Raw genomic sequence first — 20,175 nt, 5'->3', positions numbered from 1 at the left:
AATTGCCATTTAATTTTCAAATAGTTTTGTAAGCTTTTAAATCTTCCCATTCTGCTCAATGGTTCTCAGAGACATCCAGTGCTTTTGCTTCTTCTAGTTCCTTGCCCTTCAGTGTTGGATTTACATTTTCCAATCTTATTTCTGTCCTTTCTTTTTCTGTCTGGAGCAGAAATTTGTCCATTTTCCATTCAGCTGCTTCTTCAGCTCTTCAGCCTTTCTCTTTAGCTTTCGGCTTCCTCCTGGAATTTAGTAAACTACTGAGCCTTTTACCAGCTGGCTGTTCCAGTTTGGTCGAGTGGTGTTAAAGCCATTTTGCTTCTCTTCATAATTTTCCAGAAGGGATTTTTGTAACGTGAAGATTCTTCAACACGTTTCCCTTTTCTTTGTGAAGCCATCTTGCTTCATCTTGGGTTTTCCTGTAATTCAGCAGTCTCCTCAAGTTTCTTCTACTGGCCTTCCATACTGCTGTTTAAGATCGGTTCCGTGCCTTCAAGCTGCTGAATGGTTACACATTCCTTTTGCATTGGAGCTTGAAGGACAATAATTTGTTCTTTGAACTGTTTACTTTATTGTTGACCTCTTGTCAACTCACTCTGAGCTTCAGTGCATTGTGTTGTTGCTACTGATAGTTCCAATACAGTCTTTTTCTGAAATAATACTCAATGTTTGCTATAGATTCTTGTGTTCTTCCATGGCTAGTATTGATTCTTCAAGGAGTTTTTCAGAGTCACAACCTCTTGAGTGCCTTTTCTGACTGCTGTGTTGCCTGACTGTACAGCTGGTTAAATTTCCCAACTCCTGTTTTGGTTTGCCAACTGCGAAATTGAGGGTAGTTATTTCTTCCAGGTACCTTTGTGTCATCTCTGAAATGTGTTTCTTCAGACCATGAACAGCTTGGTACATTGAAGACTTCAGTTTGTTTTCAAAGATATACTCAGCTTAAACCTTGAGCCTCAAATCTTCCAGTTCAGCTCTGAAGTGAACATTTTCCTGTACAACAGCTTTATTATGTGTTTCACTTCTTTTGAGTTACCTCAGGTAGTTTTCTTTCATTCACGCTATCTATTTAGTCCACACTGCTATCAGTCTGCTTCATTCTGGACCCTTCTGCCTCCCTCTGTCTGGGGCTTTCTGTCACCCTTCCACTGGAGTCTTTTGTTGTCCTCTCTCCGGGGTCTCTTGTTGTCCTTGGTGCTTTATTGGAGTTGCCCTCACACTGGGATCTCTTGTTGCCCTCAGTGCTTTATTGGAGTTGCCCTCACTCTGGGATCTCTTGTTGTCCTTGGTGCTTTATTGCTCTCTCTCTGGATGGTCTTGTCATTTTCTGTCTATGGCTGTTTCCTTTCTTGTAGTTACAGATTTACATGTTGTTGCCCCTTTAAAGCTATCAGTACAGTCATCGTTTCTCTCACTCAGGCTGTCGGCAGCCTGTTGGTTTTTCCTCTTTGGTTTTCCTTTGAGATTCCTGCGATTCTTGGCCTTCTTTGTGGATGGTTCACAATTGGAATTTTTAATGTTTTTTTTCTGGCGGCACGGTGGCACAGTGGTTAGCACTGCTGCCTCACAGCACCAGGGGCCCGAGTTCGATTCCCACCCTGGGTCACTGTCTGTGTGGAGTTTGCACAATCGCCTCATGTCTGTGTGTGTTTCCTCCCACTCTCCAAAGATGTGCGGGTTGGGTTGATTGGCCATGCTGAATTGACCCCAGTGTCAGGGGAATTAGCAGGGCAAATGAGGGTTATGGGAATAGGGCCTGGGTGGGATCGTGGTCGGTACAGACTCAAAAGGCTGAATGGCCTCCTTCTGTGCTGTAGGGATTCTATGATTCTATGATTCTATAACTTGAACAGTATGATGCACTTTAGCTTGCTATAGGGCAAAGAAAGTTTATTTGTATTGATGTTAAAAATGAAATTTGATGGGCTATCAGGTTGGATGCTATCACATGACCTTCTGCCCTGGTTTGCCCCCCCACCCGGCCTGCTGGGTAACTGCCTGTTCAGCGAGACAGCAGGGGTCACCAAGATGGATGCCACCTGCTTTTGCCGCTGGTGTCAGGCAGGCAGCTTCCACCACCTGAAGGCGCTCAGCACCTCAAACTGAGCCCCAGGCTTGCCACCTGGCCTAGTTGGCCATCTGAATGTCAGGACCCAGAATTCACCCAGATCGCAAAGGTCCCAGCCCTGCTTTGAAAATCCAGCCTGGGTGTTTGAGATAAGCTTTCCTTTTGTGCCTTACCTTACCCTCTCTGCACATTGTCATCCAGAGGGTTTTACATTCGCCTATCCCACTCTGCTTCTTTGTGGGAACCTGTTTGCCCTGAATGCCTTGAATCTCTTTCAAGAATGTCTCTCATTGTTTTGACACTGACTTACCTTCAACTGTCGTTTCCAGTCCATTTTTTTGCTAAATGGCTTTTCAATCTGGTAAAATTGGCCTTCCCCCAATTTAGAATATTTCCTCCTATTTTGTCCTTGTCCTTCTCCATGGCTATGTGATATACGTAACTGAATTCTGATCATTATCACCAAAATGCTCCCCCAGTGATACTCCTTCCATCTGCTCAGCTTCATCCGGTAAAAGTGAAAGCAGAATTTCAGCCCCCTCTCTACAACCCCCGCCCCCACACCCATAACCCCCTTCTTGTTGGGGTTGCCATGAACTAACTCCTTTCCTTCTCCGCTACGTACTCCATGAATGGTATGCTTTGTCTGGATAGCGCACAAGAAACAATATTTTTCACTGTATGCGAACACATGTGACAATAATTAATCAAAACAAAATTTAGTTGTGGCTCAGTAGTAGCACCCATCTCAGTCAAATAACCATTAGGTGGCACGGTGGCACCGTGGTTAACGCTGCTGCCTCACAGCGCCGGGGTTCGATTCCTGGCTTGGATCACTGTCTGTGCGGAATCTGCACATTCACCCCGTGTCTGCGTGGGTTTCCTCCGGGTGCTTCCCACAGTCTGAAAGACGTGCTGGTTAGGTGCATTGGCCATGCTAAATTCTCCCTCAGTGTACCCAAACAGGCATTGGAGTGTGACGACTAGGTGATTTTCACAGTAACTTCATTGCAGTATTAATGTAAGCCTTCTTGTGACACAAATAAATAAAAATAGAATATTCAGAGCCAGGCATTCTGGTCTTAGTTGTCCAATGACGATGATTATTCGTGTTGACTTTCCTCGAGTTCTTTGTTGTCACATTACAGTCAGTCATGGTGCTAACAAACTAATCTCGGTGATGGGTCACTGGAAATGAGTACATTCTGTGCCTTTGTTACACTGATTCCTACAACCTGTTGGGGGACATGGAAGAACACAAACACAGCCCAGATGTGAAAGGCACTCACTCAAACTGCACATCTGGAATTCACTTTGTTTGCCTTTGTTTGGACCAAGGTTATAATAAGGTCTGGAGTGAGTAGATTGGCCAGGAACCAGACTGAGTCCATTATTTCTTAGTAAATGCTCCTCGATAGCAGTGTCGATGACCCAGTTCCATCGCTTTGCTTTTGACTGAGAGTACCCTGGCGACGCAGTAACGGTGAAGTTGGATTTGTCCTGCCTTTTGTGGATAAAAAAACAACCTTGGTAATTTTCCACATTGTCGGGTAGATGCTAGTGTTGTAGCTGTACTGGGAGAGCTTGGCTAGGGACAGCACTGGTTCTGGAGCACGAGTCTTCAGCGCTGTGACAGGAATGTTATCAGGGCCCATTGCCTTTGTGGTATCTCGTGCCTTCAGCCATTTCTTGGTTTGACATGGAGTGAATCGAATTGGCTGAAGACTGGCATTGATGAAGGAGGTGATCTTAGGAGAGGTTAAGGTGGATTATCAGCCTGGCACTCCTGGCTGAAGATGATTGTGAATACTTCAGTCTCACCTTTACCTCTGATGTGCAGGACACCCCCATCACTAAGGGAATATTTCGACAACCTTTTCCTCCTGTCATTTCTTGGTTTGACCTGACAAGGTTTGTTGTGTGGTCTTTTCCCAGAAATCGTGACCCCTTTCTTCCACTGATTGAATAACAGCGGGTGTCCCTCCGCTGAAATGCCGGGCCATGAGGTTACAGATCGAGGTAGACGACATTTCTGCAACTGCCGATGACCCATAGCGCCTCTTGATGCCCAGTTTTGCGCCGCTGATCTCTTCTGAATCTATCCTATTCAGCATGCTTATGGTGCCACACATGATAGCGGGTGTCTCCTCCAGGTCTGTACAGAGGTGCAGGCAGTTTATGCAGAGCATTGCTATCCTGTGGAGTCAGATGTGCTCCATCTATAGGGTACAAAACAAACTCTGCTCAAGACTTCTTCAACTGTTCCTCCTTGCAGGTGATGCTCGCATCCCCAGAATGAATAAAGATGCTCTTTAAAGAATTGTTCTCTCTGTGTTTTACCTACATCCTCGGCCAAACTATCTTCAGCTGCTTTATCAATGATCTTCCTTCCGTCATGTCAGGAGTGGGGATGTTCGCTGATGACTGCACAATGTTCAGCACCATTCACAACTCCTCGTATACTGAAGCAGTCCGTGTCCAAATGTAGCAAGATCTGGACAATATCCAGGCTTGGGCTGGCAAGTGGCAAATAACATTTGCGCCACACACGAGTGCCAGGCAATGACCATCTCCAACAAGACAGAATATAACCATTGCCCCTTGACATTCAATGGCATTGCCATCGTTGAATCCGCTACTATCAACATTGTGGGGGTTACCATTAACCAGAAACTGAGCTGTAATAACCACGTAAATACTGTGGCTACAAGAACAAGTCAAAGGCTAGGAATCCGGCACTGAGTAACTCTCCTCCAGACTCCCCAGAGCCTGTCCACCATCTACAAGGCACAAGTCATGAGTGGAATACTCTCCACTTGCCTGGATGAGTGCAGATCTAACAACACTCAAGAAACTTGACACAATCCAGGAGAACGGATGTTATTTTTGAAACAATATTTTGGGGAAACATTGTGTTATTCTGAAAAGAGGTCTGCTTGTGTCTGTGTGTGCGGATGATTTAAATAAATTAGGGAAAGGTTAATGAAGTCAAATTGAGAGATGAAAAGCAGTTGAGGTGTAATGAGACAGCGGTAAAGCGGTTTTGTAATTAAATCAGTAAAGGTCAGGAATTTGCATCGGGGACCTGCTTTTTTAGCGGTTAAATTTCTAAGGGAAGTAAAAGACTTTTGCAGATTGCAAACGTTTCGTAAGAAAACAAAGTTTATTCAATTTTAATTGATCCCAAAAAGTGCGGACAATAGGAAAGATGTGAAAGATTTTTATATTTTGGAAAAGTTAAGTTCAAAGAGATGCTGAGAGCAATGGAATAGACAATGAAAAGGGAATGGGAGATTTACACAGAGATATTTCAGCTGATTTGGTGCTAGCCGTGTGGGGAAGAGCTCCAGGAAACTCGATGGGCCAAATGGCCTCCTTCTGCATTGTAGGATTCTGTGATTCAGCTTTGGATTGGGACAAGGTGTGGTTTGCATCCACCATCCAGTCAGGTCAGAATCTACAGTGCAGAAGGAGACCATTCGGTCCATCAAGCCAGCACCGACCACAATACCACCCAGGCCCTGTCAGCGTAACCCCATGCATTCACCCTAGCTAGTCCCCCTAACAATCAAGGGCAATTTAGCATGGCCAATCCACCTAATCCACACATCTTTGGACTGTGGAAGGAAACCGGAGCACCCGGAGGAAACCCACGCAGACATGGGGAGAACGTGCAAACTCCACACAGACAGTCACCCAGGTCGGGAATCAAACCCGGGTCCTTGGCGCAGTGAGGCAGCAGTGCTAACCACTGTGCCACCGTGCCACTGCAAAGTCTTGAGCTGCAAAAAGTAGTCCTGTTTCTGAAACATTTTTGAATTTCCACAGCAAAGTGGAAGTGAGTTTGAGAGGTCATGTGGTTTATCTTATTAAAGCGACAACAGCTTTGACTTGGGGAATATCATTGGATTTTTACAGTTAAATGCCCATAAGGGATTTTTGACTAGAAGGTGTTTGCTTGTGGATCTGACCAAGTAGGGAGTCTTTCAGGAGAAATGCTTCGTAAGGCTAATTTTAACTGAGTTACTGCAATCACGTGTGCTTAAGTTTTATTTTTTCTTGTTGATAGACCTTTCTAATTTTATTTATAAAATCCCCAAAGTGTTCTGGAATTTCTTCGCATTTTCAGAATACAAAAAAAAGTGAAGGCTCATAAGCCAAGTTTCCCTCTGGGATTTGGTTTGCTTGGCAACTAACATCTGCTTTGGTCATAACTCTAGCCATATAAATACTGCGGATATAAGAGCAGATCAGAGGTTGGGAATCTTGCAGTGAGTAACTTACCTCTTGGCTCCCAAAGTCTGTCCATTATCTACAAGGCACAAGTCAGGAGTGTGATGGAATACTCTCCACTTGCCTGGATGGGTGCAGCTCCAACAAGACTCAAGAGGCTTGACGCCATCCAGGACAAAGCAGCCCGCTTGATTGCTACCCTTTACACAAATATTCCCTCCCTCCACCACCAACACAAAATGGCAGCCGTATGTACCATCCACTGCAGGAACTCAACAAGTCTTCTTATGCAGCACCTTCCAAACCTACAATCACTACCATCTAGAAGGACAAGGGCAACAGATACATGGAAACACCACCACGCGAAGGTTTCCCTCCAATCCATTCACCATCCTGACGTGGAAATATATCGCAGTTCCTTCACTGTCGCAGGGTCAAAATCCTGGAACTCGCTCCCTAACAGCACTGTGGGTGTACCTACACCACATGGACTGTGAGCTTCAAGAGGGCAGCTCGCTACCACCTTCTTCTCAAAGGCAATTAGTGACGGGCAATAAATCCCGGCCTAGCCAGCGATGTCCACATCGCATGAAAATTAAAATATCTTCTTTCGGAATGTTTAATGTGACAGCGTGGCGGGAAAATCACACTAACGAACCCGCTTTGTACCTGGTCTGAACGGTTTATTGAGGTTTCTGAAATAGAATGTCTCTCATCTTGAAGAGCAAAATATTCACAAAGCCCAAGGGATTAAAAAAACAGCTGATTGATAAAGTCCTGAAAACCAGGCAGTGTAACCCCAGAGCAGCTGCGTCAGCTGCTTCGTGCAACGTTGAACATTTTGAAAGATATGAAATGGGAAATGCTGCAAGGTTGTTTTATGAAGTTACATTGAAAATTTCCTTTGTCAGCCTCCCACATAGTCTGTTATCTGGGCCATGGCTGCCGGTGTAATCAACCACATCCTGTCAGCTGGTCAGTTTCATCATGACTATAATACTCATTGTGCCAGCTCCCCCAGAGAGCGATGAACTAGGATCACCATGAAGCATCTGGCTGAGCTTACTGCCTTCATCATCTGCCTTTTGGAGGCCCTCAATCTGCCAGGTAATTATTCCGGTTCCTTCTGCCTCGTCTGCTCCTGCGTCTTGTTACTTTACAAAGCTCAGGTTTCCTTGCCGTAATGGGCAATGGCTCTTGTACTGCCCTGAACCCCGTGGTTTGTGTAGTGTCCCACAGAGCCCCTCGGAAGGGCCTGGTTTGGCTGGTAGACAGAGTCAATCTGACCAATCTAGGAATCGCCAGTCTCAGTCTCGTACTGACTTTGCTGATTTCAGTTTCAGCGTTAGCTCTGTGGTAGTCAGCAAGCTGTGCATTCCAGTCCCATTGCGGGGAATTCAGCCCTCTATCCAGGCAGATACTCCTAAGCGCAGCACTGAGGGAGTGCTGCATTATCTGTCAGACGTAGTGTTAAACTGCCCTAGCAGGTAGTTGTAAGCAATTCCGTACCACTACTTTGAAGTAGGATTTTCCCCGGTGTCCTTGTCAATATTCCTCCCTCAACCAACATACCAGGTGCAGATTATTGCGTCATTATCACATCTCCGTTTATGGGATCTTGCTGTGTACAAAATGGTTGCCACAAACCGTGTTTGCGACCTTGCCAGGGCAACACTTCAACACTGCGTAATTAAATGTAAAGCACTCTGGGATACTCCTGAGATCATGAAAATTGCTATATCAATGGAAATCTTTCTTATTTCATCTGGAGGAGAAAATGGAGTCCATGTGTTTAAAGTTTATTTATTAGTGTCACAAGTAGGCTTACATTAACACTGCAATGAAGTTACTGTGAAAATCCCTGAGTCGCCACACTCCGGCGCCTGTTTGAGTTACACTGAGGGAGAATTTAGCATGGCCAATGCACCTAACCAGCACATCTTTCGGATGGTGGGAGGAAACCGGAGCACCCGGAGGAAACCCACGCAGACACTGGGGAGAACGTACAAACTCCGCACAGGCAGTGACCCAAGCCAGGAATCAAACCCAGGTCTCTGGCACTGTGAGGCAGCAGTGTTAACCACTGTGCCACCGTGCCGCCCATATTGTGCCACTGTGCTGCCCTGAGGTGGTGATGATGGGGATAGGGCCTGGTTGGGATTGTGGTTGGTGCAGACTCAATGGGCCAAATGGCCTCCTTCTGCACTGTAGGGTTCTATGATTCTAAGATTCTAATATGCAAATGGCAGAGACTTTGCCACCTTTTAAAAGGGAATTTGTAAATATTTGAAAAGGAAAAATCTTGAAGGAGCTGAGGGATGGGTAGGAAATTGGGATGCTCCAAAGCGGATAGTCCAGCTGAGGGGCTAGCAACAGGCCTCTCATGTTGCAACAACAATGATTCATCAATTAACCTCAGTGCCTGACCCCGGGCTGGGTCGCCAGCCCTTAAACCGGACAAGTGATTCCCGGCGATTGTGAATCGCATTGTGGGGCTCTCCAATCCATCAAACCAGTTTCCATTAACACTCACTGGGAACAAACACATTGCCTTTCTGTAGCACCTTTCTCAAGCTCCAAAGATCCCAAAGTCTTTTGAAGCCAGTGGAACAGTCTGAAATATAATAAGCGGAGTCCCTTCGCCCATAACAAAATCCCACATACAACAAATGATGGAATCATCTGTATCGGTGATATTTGCCCTGACACCAGGAATGTCTTTGAAATGCTGCAGTGGAATCTTTTACATCTGCCGGGAAGGGGGGGGGGGGGGGGGAGGCGGTGATGAGCTGGTGTCGCTGGGACTCGACACCCAACCATGCTTCACAAAATGGCCTAAAATAATCCCACCTTCCTGGCACGCTGGGAGGAATCACCCTTCGTGCCATACCTGTTTCAGCTGGGAGGTGAGATTGTCACACAAATAAGAACTACAGCTGCTCTGAGCGGTGTTCCCCAATACTACTGCGGCTCAGCGCTGACAAGTGGCAGCACCATCTCTGCCCCCTCTCCCAGGGTGCCAGCAGCACAGTTCCAGCTGTGCCCTCCAGAGCCTTGCCCGCATGGGCCACCACCTCATGCACCATGGCCAGGCTGTGTGCTCGTGGAGTGCAGTGACAATAAAGAGCCACTGTCAACCATTAATCCAAGAAGCAGCTCCTTCCCGGGTTGCTGGGTAACCGCCAGATACACGGAACCCTGGATGACTTTGGCCTACTATTGTCCAAGTGAATTAAAACCAATTTTCGGGCCCCTCAGGCTTTAGATTGTGGGTCAGGGCAGCCTACGGATGGGGGTCTTGATTTGACAATATATCCCATCGCAACCCATTGCACAAAATTTCCACTTCAAGTTTTAATCCCTTACTTGGAAGTAAAAAGCCAGAAATTCAGTTACTTAAAGATGTGGTTTGAAATTTGAAAATGAACTTTTTGTGAGGCATGGGGATTAAAGGGTTAAGGAGCCCCGGCTGATTGATGGAGTTCAGATACAGATCAGCTCTGATTAAACTGAATTGAGGGAACTTGGGTAGGATTAGAACACAGTAACCGAATCAGTGAAGATCATCTCAGTCAGATCAACAAATCTTTGCATTTGAGAGAGACTGGAACAACTGGTATTTGCCACACTGAATATGAAATTTGTGCCACCCACATTGAAAAGTGCATCTGGCGGACTAGAAATGGTTTAAAATGGAAAAAACAGAGATAATTATGTGATCAGATTAAATATTGGAACAGGCTTGAGGGACTGAATGGTCTATACACACTGATGCGCGATTAATTCACGCGGGAGGCTGGATCGTACCCGGGAAATAAAGGCTTTTATTAGCAACAAGAATAGAGCATACTGCTTAACAATACAATGATGTGGAGATGCCGGCGTTGGACTGGGGTAAGCACAGTAAGAAGTCTCACAACACCAGGTTAAAGTCCAACAGGTTTATTTGGTGACCTGTTGGACAAATAAACCTGTTGGACTTTAACCTGGTGTTGTGAGACTTCTTACTGTAACAATACAATCCCAGACTAAAGGGTCACTAGGCAGCGCAGTGACCTTTATACTCCTATAGGTAGGCAGAGCCAACCGGAGTGTACCACAGAACAATACCAACAGGTGGAACACCCCAACCCTAACCCCAACGGTAACAACAGTAACATATGTACAAGTACCCATAGTGCTAACCATCTATGGTCCACCACGCACACATGTTCAGATAGAATCACTACAGTGCAGAAGGAGGCCAATCCCACCCAGGCCCTATCTCTGTAACCCCACTTATCTACCCTGCTAATTCCCCTGACAGTAAGGGGCAATTTAGCGTAGGCAATCCACCTAAACTGCACATCTTTGGACTGTGGGAGGAAACTGGAGCATCCAGAGGAAATCCATGCAGACACAGAGAGAACGTGCAAACTCCACACAGGCAGTGACCCGAGGCCAGAACTGAACCTGAGTCCCTCAAGCTGTGAGGCTGCATTGCTAACCACTGTGCCACCCATGTTACTGATTCTGAAGTCTCCTTTACTATTAGTAAAACACACACAGCTCAAGACAGGTTCAGTGGAGAGAGGGAACTGGGAGCTCCTTTCACAGGATCAGGTGATGTGAAATTCCTGCTGGAATTTTTGCCACTATGGAGAGCCTCTCTGTGGTGACAAAATGGCAGAGGTGTCCAAAATCATTCCCATTTTTGCAGGAATGTGAATGGGGGTGGTTTGCATTTTGTGTTGCCCGCGTGCATGTTTCACAGAGGCAACTGCATCACAATCACCAGCTCTTCCACTCCAGTTAGAGCTTGTTAGCGCAGAAACGTGAAACCCAAAGTGTACACAGCTGGCCTGGTAAGAGCAGATCTGATCTTGCTTCTGGGGACTCCTCTGGCGAGGTTGAGTATTCCTATGGAATTTGCTTCAAATTTTTATTCACTGCCCCAGAAGTGGCACAAAAGCAATTCTGACCAGCATCCCTGAACCCAAGGCCGCTGGCCCCACAGGGCAATGATTTTTACCCCGACTGACTCGAGCACCCAGGCACCAGGAAGACTTTACTGGTGGAGAAGTGTGCATAGTGCTTTGTGCAAAGGGTGATTGACGATAGGTATGGTACTCTCGCACAGTGAGGCTGTGGAAGCCAGTCACTGTGAGCAACCATAGGCCAGAGGGAGGGAAGAAGGTCAGGAGGAAGAGGCTGCTGCATGCACACCAGGAAGGAGGAGGAGAAGAGGCAGGAAAACCAGATCCTACCCTGTGGGGTGGGTGTACAGACCATGGATATCCCACATCAATGTGATGGACAGCCAGTGCCAAAGGCAACTGAGGCTAAACCATGAGTTGGTGATGGGCAAATGGTCCAGCAGCAACTCAAGCCAAAAGCCATCGACCCCTCTGTCCTGCCCGTGGCTACAAAGATAATCATTGCTCTCAATCTCTATACCTCAGGATCTTTCTAGGGCTCATCAGGAGGTCTGTCTGGTATATCCCAGTCACTGCACACAGCCTCATTAAAGCTGTAACTAATGCCCTGGTTGCTTGTGTGGAGAATCATTGTTATTTTCCTAATTTGACATCTCAGATGCAGATAGTCACGGTTGTTGACCAATTGGGAAGCTTTGTTAACCGGAAGTCCTTCCACTCAATCAATGTCCAGGTGATTTGTGACCACACAAGGTCTTCTTTCATGTGTGTGCAACGTCCCTGACAACTGCCATGACTCCTCCAGATGAAAGAATTCCCAACTCCCTAATTCAGTCACCAGCGCAGATCTGTGATTGGCTTCTTGGGGAGAAGGGCTACTCTTTAATAATGTGGATAATGACTCCCATGAGGAGCCCTCAAACTGAGGCAGAGCAACTATAACAGTGGCCGTGTCATCACTGGGTGTACCATCAAGCAGGCAATTGGCCTTTTAAAGATGCACCTCAGAGGCCTTGATCGCTCAGCTGGAGCTCTGCAACCTGCCCCAGCAAAGGTATCAAGGACAGTGCTGGTGTACCGCATGCTGCATAACATTGTGCAGCAGAGGGGCATCTAAACTGATGACATGAGGCCAGAGCAGCAACCTCTGAGGAGAAAGCCCCTGTCCATTTGGAAGATTCTGAAACGGATGAGGAGGCAGCCAGTGGCAGAGCTGCTGGGGGGCATGACCATGTAGCCAGGGCTGACTGTGGAGGAGGATATTCACCAGGCAGATTCTTGTGCAATATCGAATCTCCTAATGTCTTCTGATATCACAACTGCTATCAGCTGGTCCATGGTGACAAACGCCCACCTAAAGAACCTTGTACATTGGCCTGAATTTTATCATCCCGCCCGTAATGAAAATCGGAGCGGGCAAGGGGCGGACCATGGAAAGGTCCGTTGACCTCGGGTGGGATTTTCCAGTTTTGGGATGAGTGAGGCTGGAAAATCCTGCCCATTGACTCCTTAATTACTCAAGAGACTGCCCATCTTCCACAAGGGAGAGCATAAAAATCAGTCAGTTTAACTCAGTGACATCCATAGAAATCATAGAAACCCTACAGTGCAGAAAGAGGCCATTCAGCCCATCGAGTCTGCACCGACCACAATCCCACCCAGGCCCTAGCCCCATATCCCTACACGTTTACCCACTAATCCCTCTAACCTACGCATCGCAGGATACTAAGGGCAATTTTTAGCATGGCCAATCAACCTAATCCGCACATCTTTGGACTGTGGGAGGAAACCGGAGCACCCGGAGGAAACCCACGCAGACACGAGGAGAATGTGCAGACTCCACACAGACAGTGACCCAAGCCGGGAATCGAACCCAGGCCCCTGGAGCTGTGAAGCAGCAGTGCTAACCACTGTGCTACCGTGCCGCCCCTTATCACTAAAAAACTCACCATCATAACCATGCACCTCATCATATTGCAAACACACAAGGTAATAAGTCATTCACAACCGTGCTCCCACACATAAATATCAGTGACTGTAAATGAGGGGCTCCTGTGGCCAAATTGTCCATAGTCAAACCATGCCCACAATGCTGAGAGTGACACACTATCAGATTTTGAACCCTGTACATGCTGATGGGATTGTATGTTGCTGTATTCATACAAATAAAACATCCCATGAATGAGGATCCCATAACTGAGCAACAGCAGCTCTCTGAAAGAAATTGTGCACCGTCCATTCTAGCCACGGTCCAGTTTCTGACGTGCAACATTCCGAGCTTCCAAATACCTCTGCTCACCACACAAAGAACATCCTGTGATAGCTGGAATACAAATGCAGCCCAAAGTAAGGGGCACATTAGAGGAGCTACGATGCCTACACCTCGGCCAATGTGTGACGCTGCAGTTGGATGGATGCCTTGCCTGGAGCACTCACGCTTGAGATGTACCTGCTGACCAGCATCTCCTTGTGGAATCTGATGGTAAAGTCAAGCTTGGATGGACAAGAAGGATACAAGAATGTTCGAGCTTTCAAACACTGGATTATGTGATACAGCAGAGAAGGAGGAAGATCTCCAAAGCATCCCAAACCCTGTTCCTGCTGGTGGCACATCGGGATGGACCTCGGAATGCAATCTTCTCACTGCTGGTCATTTCTTTTTGAGCTGTGTGGTGTATGAGCACAGGCCAGCTCATGTATTCAAGAAGTGCTCAAATGTTCCTAGTACAATGTGAAACGTGTAACCTCGGTGAGATGGCACCCTTCGCTCTTGCACCACTACAAAGATCACCCCCTCATCCCACCACTCTCCACCCCACCATCCCACCCACTCTCCACCCCCCCCCCCCCAGCTCCTCCCCCTCCTCCACACCCTGGGAGAGGTGGAGGCATGGCGGACTGACCTTGTTGGGTAGACACTCAATGGGGATCTACTTTAGACTGCGGCCTCTACATCTCTGCACGTGGAGCAGATGTGGGCCCTTGCTGGATATGTGGAGGAAGGTGAGGGGACTGAGGAACTCAGCCTGCACCACCCTGGGTTGGCCTCCAGGTGGAGTTGGTGAGGCTGGCTGATGTCATGGGGCAGTCATCCATTCCAACAACTGCTGGACCAACAGTGGGACAGTGTTAAGGGTGCACAGCTCCTCATATATTCCAGGGATGTCAGCACTCATACTCTGAGCTGACTGATGCAGGATACCGAGTGAGGTATGCACCTTTTCCTGCTCAGGATGCTGCTCTTCCATCCAGTCTGAGTGGTGCTGCTTGTGTCTCTCCATGTGATTGGCTAATCTCTCAGGGCCAGGGCTCCTGTTGTCAAGACTCTGGGACAGCGTGGAGCTGAATACGGTGACAAACTCCTCCATTTGCAATCCTGGAGCTCCTTGTGCCTCAGGAAACTCCACCAGATATCCTCACATCCGCTGCTGCTTATCTAAATCCCGGCTGGAATTTTACCGGCCCGCCTGCCACGGGAATCGGAGCGGGCGAGGGGCGGAGCATGGGAAGGTCCACTGACCTCAGATGGGATTTGATTTGATTTGTGACATGTATTATTATGAAAAGTATTGTTTCTTGCGCGCCATACAGACAAAACATACCGTTCATAGAGAAGGAAAGGAGAGAGTGCAGAATGTAGTGTTACAGTCATAGCCAGGGTGTAGAGGAAGATCAACTTAATGCGAGGTAGGTCCATTCAAAAGCAGCGGAGAAGAAGTTGTTCTTGAGTCAGTTGGTACGTGACCTCAGGCTTTTGTTTCTTTTTCCTGAAGGAAGAAGTGGAAGAGAGAATTTCCGGGGTGCGTGGGGTCCTTGATTATGCTGGGCCGCTTTTCCGAGGCAGCAGGAAGTGTCAACAGAGTCAATGGATGGGAGGGATGGAATTTTTACGGTTTTGGGACGAGCGAGGCCATAAAATCCCGCCCCGTGTCTGGGAAGGTGACTTGTGAAGCTCTAAATTCCTGCCCCCTTCAGCATCATTGTGTCTTTCCTCCGTCCTCTGAGGGGGACTGTGCACAGATGTCTCTGACTCTGACACCTCCTCCTGCACTCTGGTGCAGTGGATTTTACTCTGTGCCACTGACTATACATATGCTACATCCCTGTGTGGTGCCTGTGTCTGAGTTGGCAGTGTGTAGGCCAGTCTGATGTGTCACTGTCTCCTCAGACATCCCTTTCTCCTTTTGATACCTGAGAGATGATCTGGCCCAAGGGGGGATGAGACAGTCGAGCTGACACCAGTGTGAGACACAAAAAGGGTTATTCGGGTCTAGCCGTTCTCATTGTGAATGCACTCTCTGGCACTCTCTTGTTAACAATTCACCAACAGGCAGATGTTTAGATATTCTGGCAACCTCTACAGCCATCTGTTCCACAGGCCGGATACACCTCAGCCAGCCTAACCCACCTCCCAATCTGGGCCATCTCCGTGGCATTTGTTTGCACTTTTGGTCTGCAATAGCAACATGAATTTACGTTAGCCTGATATCTAGTACATGCAGGGATATTCAGTGTGTCTGTACATCACAGTGAGCATTCGCATGTGCTCTGTGCTTACCTACATGAGCTGTACACACATACAAGCCTCAGTGCTGGAGCAGAGATATAAACCAGGTCATACCCTTTAGCTGCAGCCATGCAGATATGACCTGTCCCTTGGATCTCTGTATGGATGAGCCAGGTTACTTACCTTGCCAGAACGCAGCAGGTCATTGAACCTGTTCCTGCATTGAATCCATGAGCGCTGATGGTTTCCTGCTGCACTCACCGCAGCTGCTATTTGAATCCAGGCCTGCTTGGTTGCAGCAGGTGAATTACACCTCATTGACTGACATCTGAAGGTCCTGAAAAGTGTGAGGCAGCCGGTCCCTTCCCTTCCCTCATCTGTGTGACATTCTATAAATAAATATCTAATGTGGAAAAGGGTCATGAGCTATTCAGATTACAATCCTCTCATTCATGTTTATGTGCCTACACACACTAACCATTATCACCATATTATCAATGATTTCTGTGAAGCTTTGGTGGAGAAAATAGCTGTGTAGAAATGCTTGGTGCCATGTACATTTCAGCTGTGACTCTGAAGCTGTGTTCCACATCCACTTACAACCCTACTGCTTTCCTCCCTCTTAGTCCCACCTCATGTCTAAAACTGTTTGGGGATAGCGCCCGGCCCAGTCCCCAGTGAGATATGAAGGCACACAGAGCAGTAAAGCCCTGGTTTGATTTTGGGTCAGTAATTGGCTTTGCTGATCTTATCCAGGGCTTCTCAGTTCCTGTTAACACTCCAGACACCCAACTCCATTGAGAAGTGTCATTGTGTGAACGGTAGTGAGACCTGGGTTCATAGAGGGTGAATCAACCATATCCCTGAATCTATATTACCCTTCAACTCCACCTACACATCACATTCTTCATTACATTTATCCTCCACATCCCCCAAACTACACAGATCTCTGTAAAGCCCATCGACCCACTACTTCCCTCCACTCTTTTCTCTCTTTACTGCCAACTTTTAAGTTCCTCCCTGGTCTATGATCTGATTCCCCTTTGGTTGAAAACTCTGCCCTCGGACTTCCCTGCCTGACTTCCTCATTTTGAGCCCGTGTCTCACGGGATCTGAAACTTTTGTCTCTGTGAAAAGTTGGGCTGGGATTCAACTTTTCAGTCAGCGTTCAGAGTCAAGTTAATGATTGGATCATCCTGAAGCCTCCATTCCCAGTAAGAGCAAACACAACTCCCTCAGAAATCAATCCTTTATGTTGTTCTTCTGAAGGTCACTAAAGCTCTCCCAAGGCCGGGTGATAGACTGGACGCTGTGCCTGGCTTTTTATAGTAACAATATGATTTTTTTTTTCCTTCCCTTAGCTTCTCTCACTTAATTAAGAACATAACATTTAAATTCTCATTACACTCTGCCGTTTGTGACTCACGAATAGATTATCTAGAATCTATTTTGTTTTGCATGTGGCTTTACTTAAATGTCACTCTCGCTCAACTGTGGCATACCACCCAGTCATGGAATCATGGTGAGCCAGATTGTAGGCCATCGCCAGTTGGTTAGTCTGTGTCCTAGCTTCACCCAGTTCACCCAAGCAGCATGAAGTATCTCAGTGAGACACTCTGAGCCCAGTGTCACTGGAATTCTCATCCATGCCACTCACTCCCACCTCCCCCACACAGTAACCATAGAGGCCTTTCACAGCAGCTAGGAATGATGGGATAGTCCCAGCACCATTGCACTCACTGGTTCTCTCCCAATCTTCACCCATAGCCAGACAGGCTGTGATGAATCATAGAATCTCAATAGTGCAGAAGCAGACCATTCGGCCCATCGAGTCTGCACAGACCACAATCCCACCCAGGCACTATCCCGATCACCCTGCTTATTTATCCTGCTAAACCCCTGACACCATGGCCAATCAAACTAACCCGCACATCTTTGGACTGTGGGAGGAAACTGGAGCACCCGGAGGAAACCCACATAGACACAGGGAGAATGTGCAAACTCCACACAGACAGTGACCCGAGGCCGGAATTGAGCCCGGGTTCCTTGTGCTGTCAGGCAGCAGTGCTAACTACTGTGCCACCGGGCTGCCCCCGCCGCTGAGAGACAGCGGTGACAGGAAACAGAAGAATATTGAGGGCAAATGATCTGAATTACTGCCTGGGGGAACAGGGTGGGGAAGTGGGTGGTGGGGGCAAAGGTCAGCAAGTTTACAGCTTGCTTCTTAATGAATCCTGGGACAGTACACATAAAATACAGAGAGAGGTCAGTCAAACTGAGTCTCAGTTCATACTCCACATGATCCTCACTTTAAATCCATCCATGGGATCTGGGCATCGCTGTCTGCACCAACAATTTTATTGCCCATCCCTAATTGCCCTTGAACTGAGTGACTTGCTGGGCCGTTCTAGAAGGCATTTGAAGAATGAACCACATTGCTGTGGATCTGGAGAGCAGACCAGGTAAGAACAGCAGATCGCTAAAGCACCTTAGGGAACCAGATAGGTTTTTACAACAATCAACAATGGCTTCACGGACACCATCGATTCCAGATTAATTCTATCGAATTAAAAATTCACTATCTGCTATGGCGGGATTTGAACCTAGGTCCCCAGAGCATTAACCTGGGTCTCCTGGATTCTGAATCCAGGGACAATACCACTACACTACCAATCTCCTCCTACCTCACTCTTACCTCTCTGTCCCTGTATTCCTCTCATTTCCATCAGGTACACCCTCTTGCCCCCACTCCACCCAATACCACACCCCCCCCACCCCCCCACACACCCCACGTATCCCCATAACACCCTCACATCCCCAAACCATTAAATGCACAAAGGTCATGTTGAGATATCTCACACGCTGCTCCCAATCTTCCTGTCTCTGGGCAAACCTACCCTACGAGACACTCCCACCAGGTGAAGCTCAGCCAGGCACTCCCAGTGGGTGAAGCTCAGCCAGGCACTCCCTGTGGGTGAAGCTCAGCCAGGCACTCCCTGTGGGTGAAGCTCAGCCAGGCACTCCCTGTGGGTGATGCTCAGCCAGGCACTCCCTGTGGGTGACGCGCAGCCAGGCACTCCAACTAGGTGAAGCTCAGCCAGGCACTCCCTGTGGGTGACGCTCAGCCAGGCACTCCCATGAGGTGAAGCTCAGCCAGGCACTCTCTGTGGGTGAAGCTCAGCCAGGCACTCCCTGTGGGTGACGCTCAGCCAGGCACTCCCTGTGAGTGACGCGCAGCCAGGCACTCCAACTAGGTGAAGCTCAGCCAGGCACTCCCTGTGGGTGACGCTCAGCCAGGCACTCCCATGAGGTGAAGCTCAGCCAGGCACTCCCTGTGGGTGAAGCTCAGCCAGGCACTCCCACGAGGTGAAGCTCAGCCAGGCACTCCCACTAGGCGAAGCTCAGCCAGGCACTCCCACTAGGTGAAGCTCAGCCAGGCACTCCCACTCGGTGAAGCTCAGCCATGCACTCCCACTCGGTGAAGCTCAGCCAGGCACTCCCACTAGGTGAAGCTCAGCCAGACACTCCCACTAGGTAAAGCTCAGCCAGGCACTCCCACTAGGTGGAGGTCAGCCAGGCACTCACACTCGGTGAAGCTCAGCACTGGGATCTGAACACATTCGATTAACCAGCCCCCCCCCCCCCCCACCCCCCCCCCCCCCCCCCGTCCCGCACCACACTACATACTTCCTGTCACCACCCCAGAGTCCATGGGACTAACACAAATTTCTCCTGTTAACCTTCTGATCACATGTGAAGGCAGCCCCATGAGCTCACAGCTTTGAAGCTAGTATCAGCCTGATGTTGGCAGCTCTCCTGTGAGATTGGGTTTTACCAAAGGGGAATGTTCGTTCTCTCAGTATGAGCTGGCAACCCAGCTCGCCTCACCACCAGTTGCGAAACCCAATGTTAACTCTGTGAGTGGACAAAAAAAGCTGCCGACAATCACGACGTTTCTAAACTGCCCACAAATAAACAACCTCCCCAACCATTCGTCAACACATTGTACTTTGTTTTGTGGTTGAAGTTTTGTGGCTTTTTTGTGGCGAGTCAGAAGTCAATACATGCAAAAAACTACTCAGTCGTCTTGACTGACCGGTGTATGGTTAACTAGGAGAGCCAATTAGTAGCCAGCGATCTCATTTATCTACCTGTTCATCAGGACAAGATAGGAAAAGGTGACTCAATCACCTATTCCCTCGATTGCAAATAACTGTTTTATGTCACTCTGCTATTTGATTAATGCTACATTTACTGCTGCTCTCATTTTCCCTCCAAATCCCCGACACGACACACACTCCACCCCGGATTGGGATCAAGATCCATCACGTCCTCTCCATCCCAAACACATTCTTTCCAAGGAATTCAGATTTCCTCGTTGCCAGTGTAATCATCGTGATGACTGGTGACCATCAGGTTAACGGCAACTCTTTATGAACTAAATCAGACTACAT

The 20,175-nt window shown here is 47.9% G+C and overlaps 2 protein-coding genes across 3 annotated transcripts in view; both read left to right on the top strand.

Moving 5' to 3' along the window:
* Positions 1-20,175, top strand: part of LOC144503875 (T-cell-specific surface glycoprotein CD28-like) — a 184,301-nt gene that overhangs the window by 149,572 nt on the left and 14,554 nt on the right. The window lies entirely within an intron of this gene.
* Positions 7,292-20,175, top strand: part of LOC144503874 (cytotoxic T-lymphocyte protein 4-like) — a 33,437-nt gene continuing 20,553 nt past the window's right edge. For both annotated transcript variants that reach the window (XM_078228883.1, XM_078228882.1), the window contains exon 1: positions 7,292-7,405. In XM_078228883.1, the coding sequence (XP_078085009.1) occupies positions 7,342-7,405 (64 nt within the window). In that variant the 5' untranslated portion in view covers positions 7,292-7,341. The remainder of the gene's footprint in view (positions 7,406-20,175) is intronic.

This window comes from Mustelus asterias, chromosome 14 (assembly GCF_964213995.1).
Source record: "Mustelus asterias chromosome 14, sMusAst1.hap1.1, whole genome shotgun sequence".
Classification (NCBI taxonomy): Eukaryota; Metazoa; Chordata; class Chondrichthyes; order Carcharhiniformes; family Triakidae; genus Mustelus; species Mustelus asterias.
This window is presented reverse-complemented; position numbering and strand designations above follow the sequence as displayed.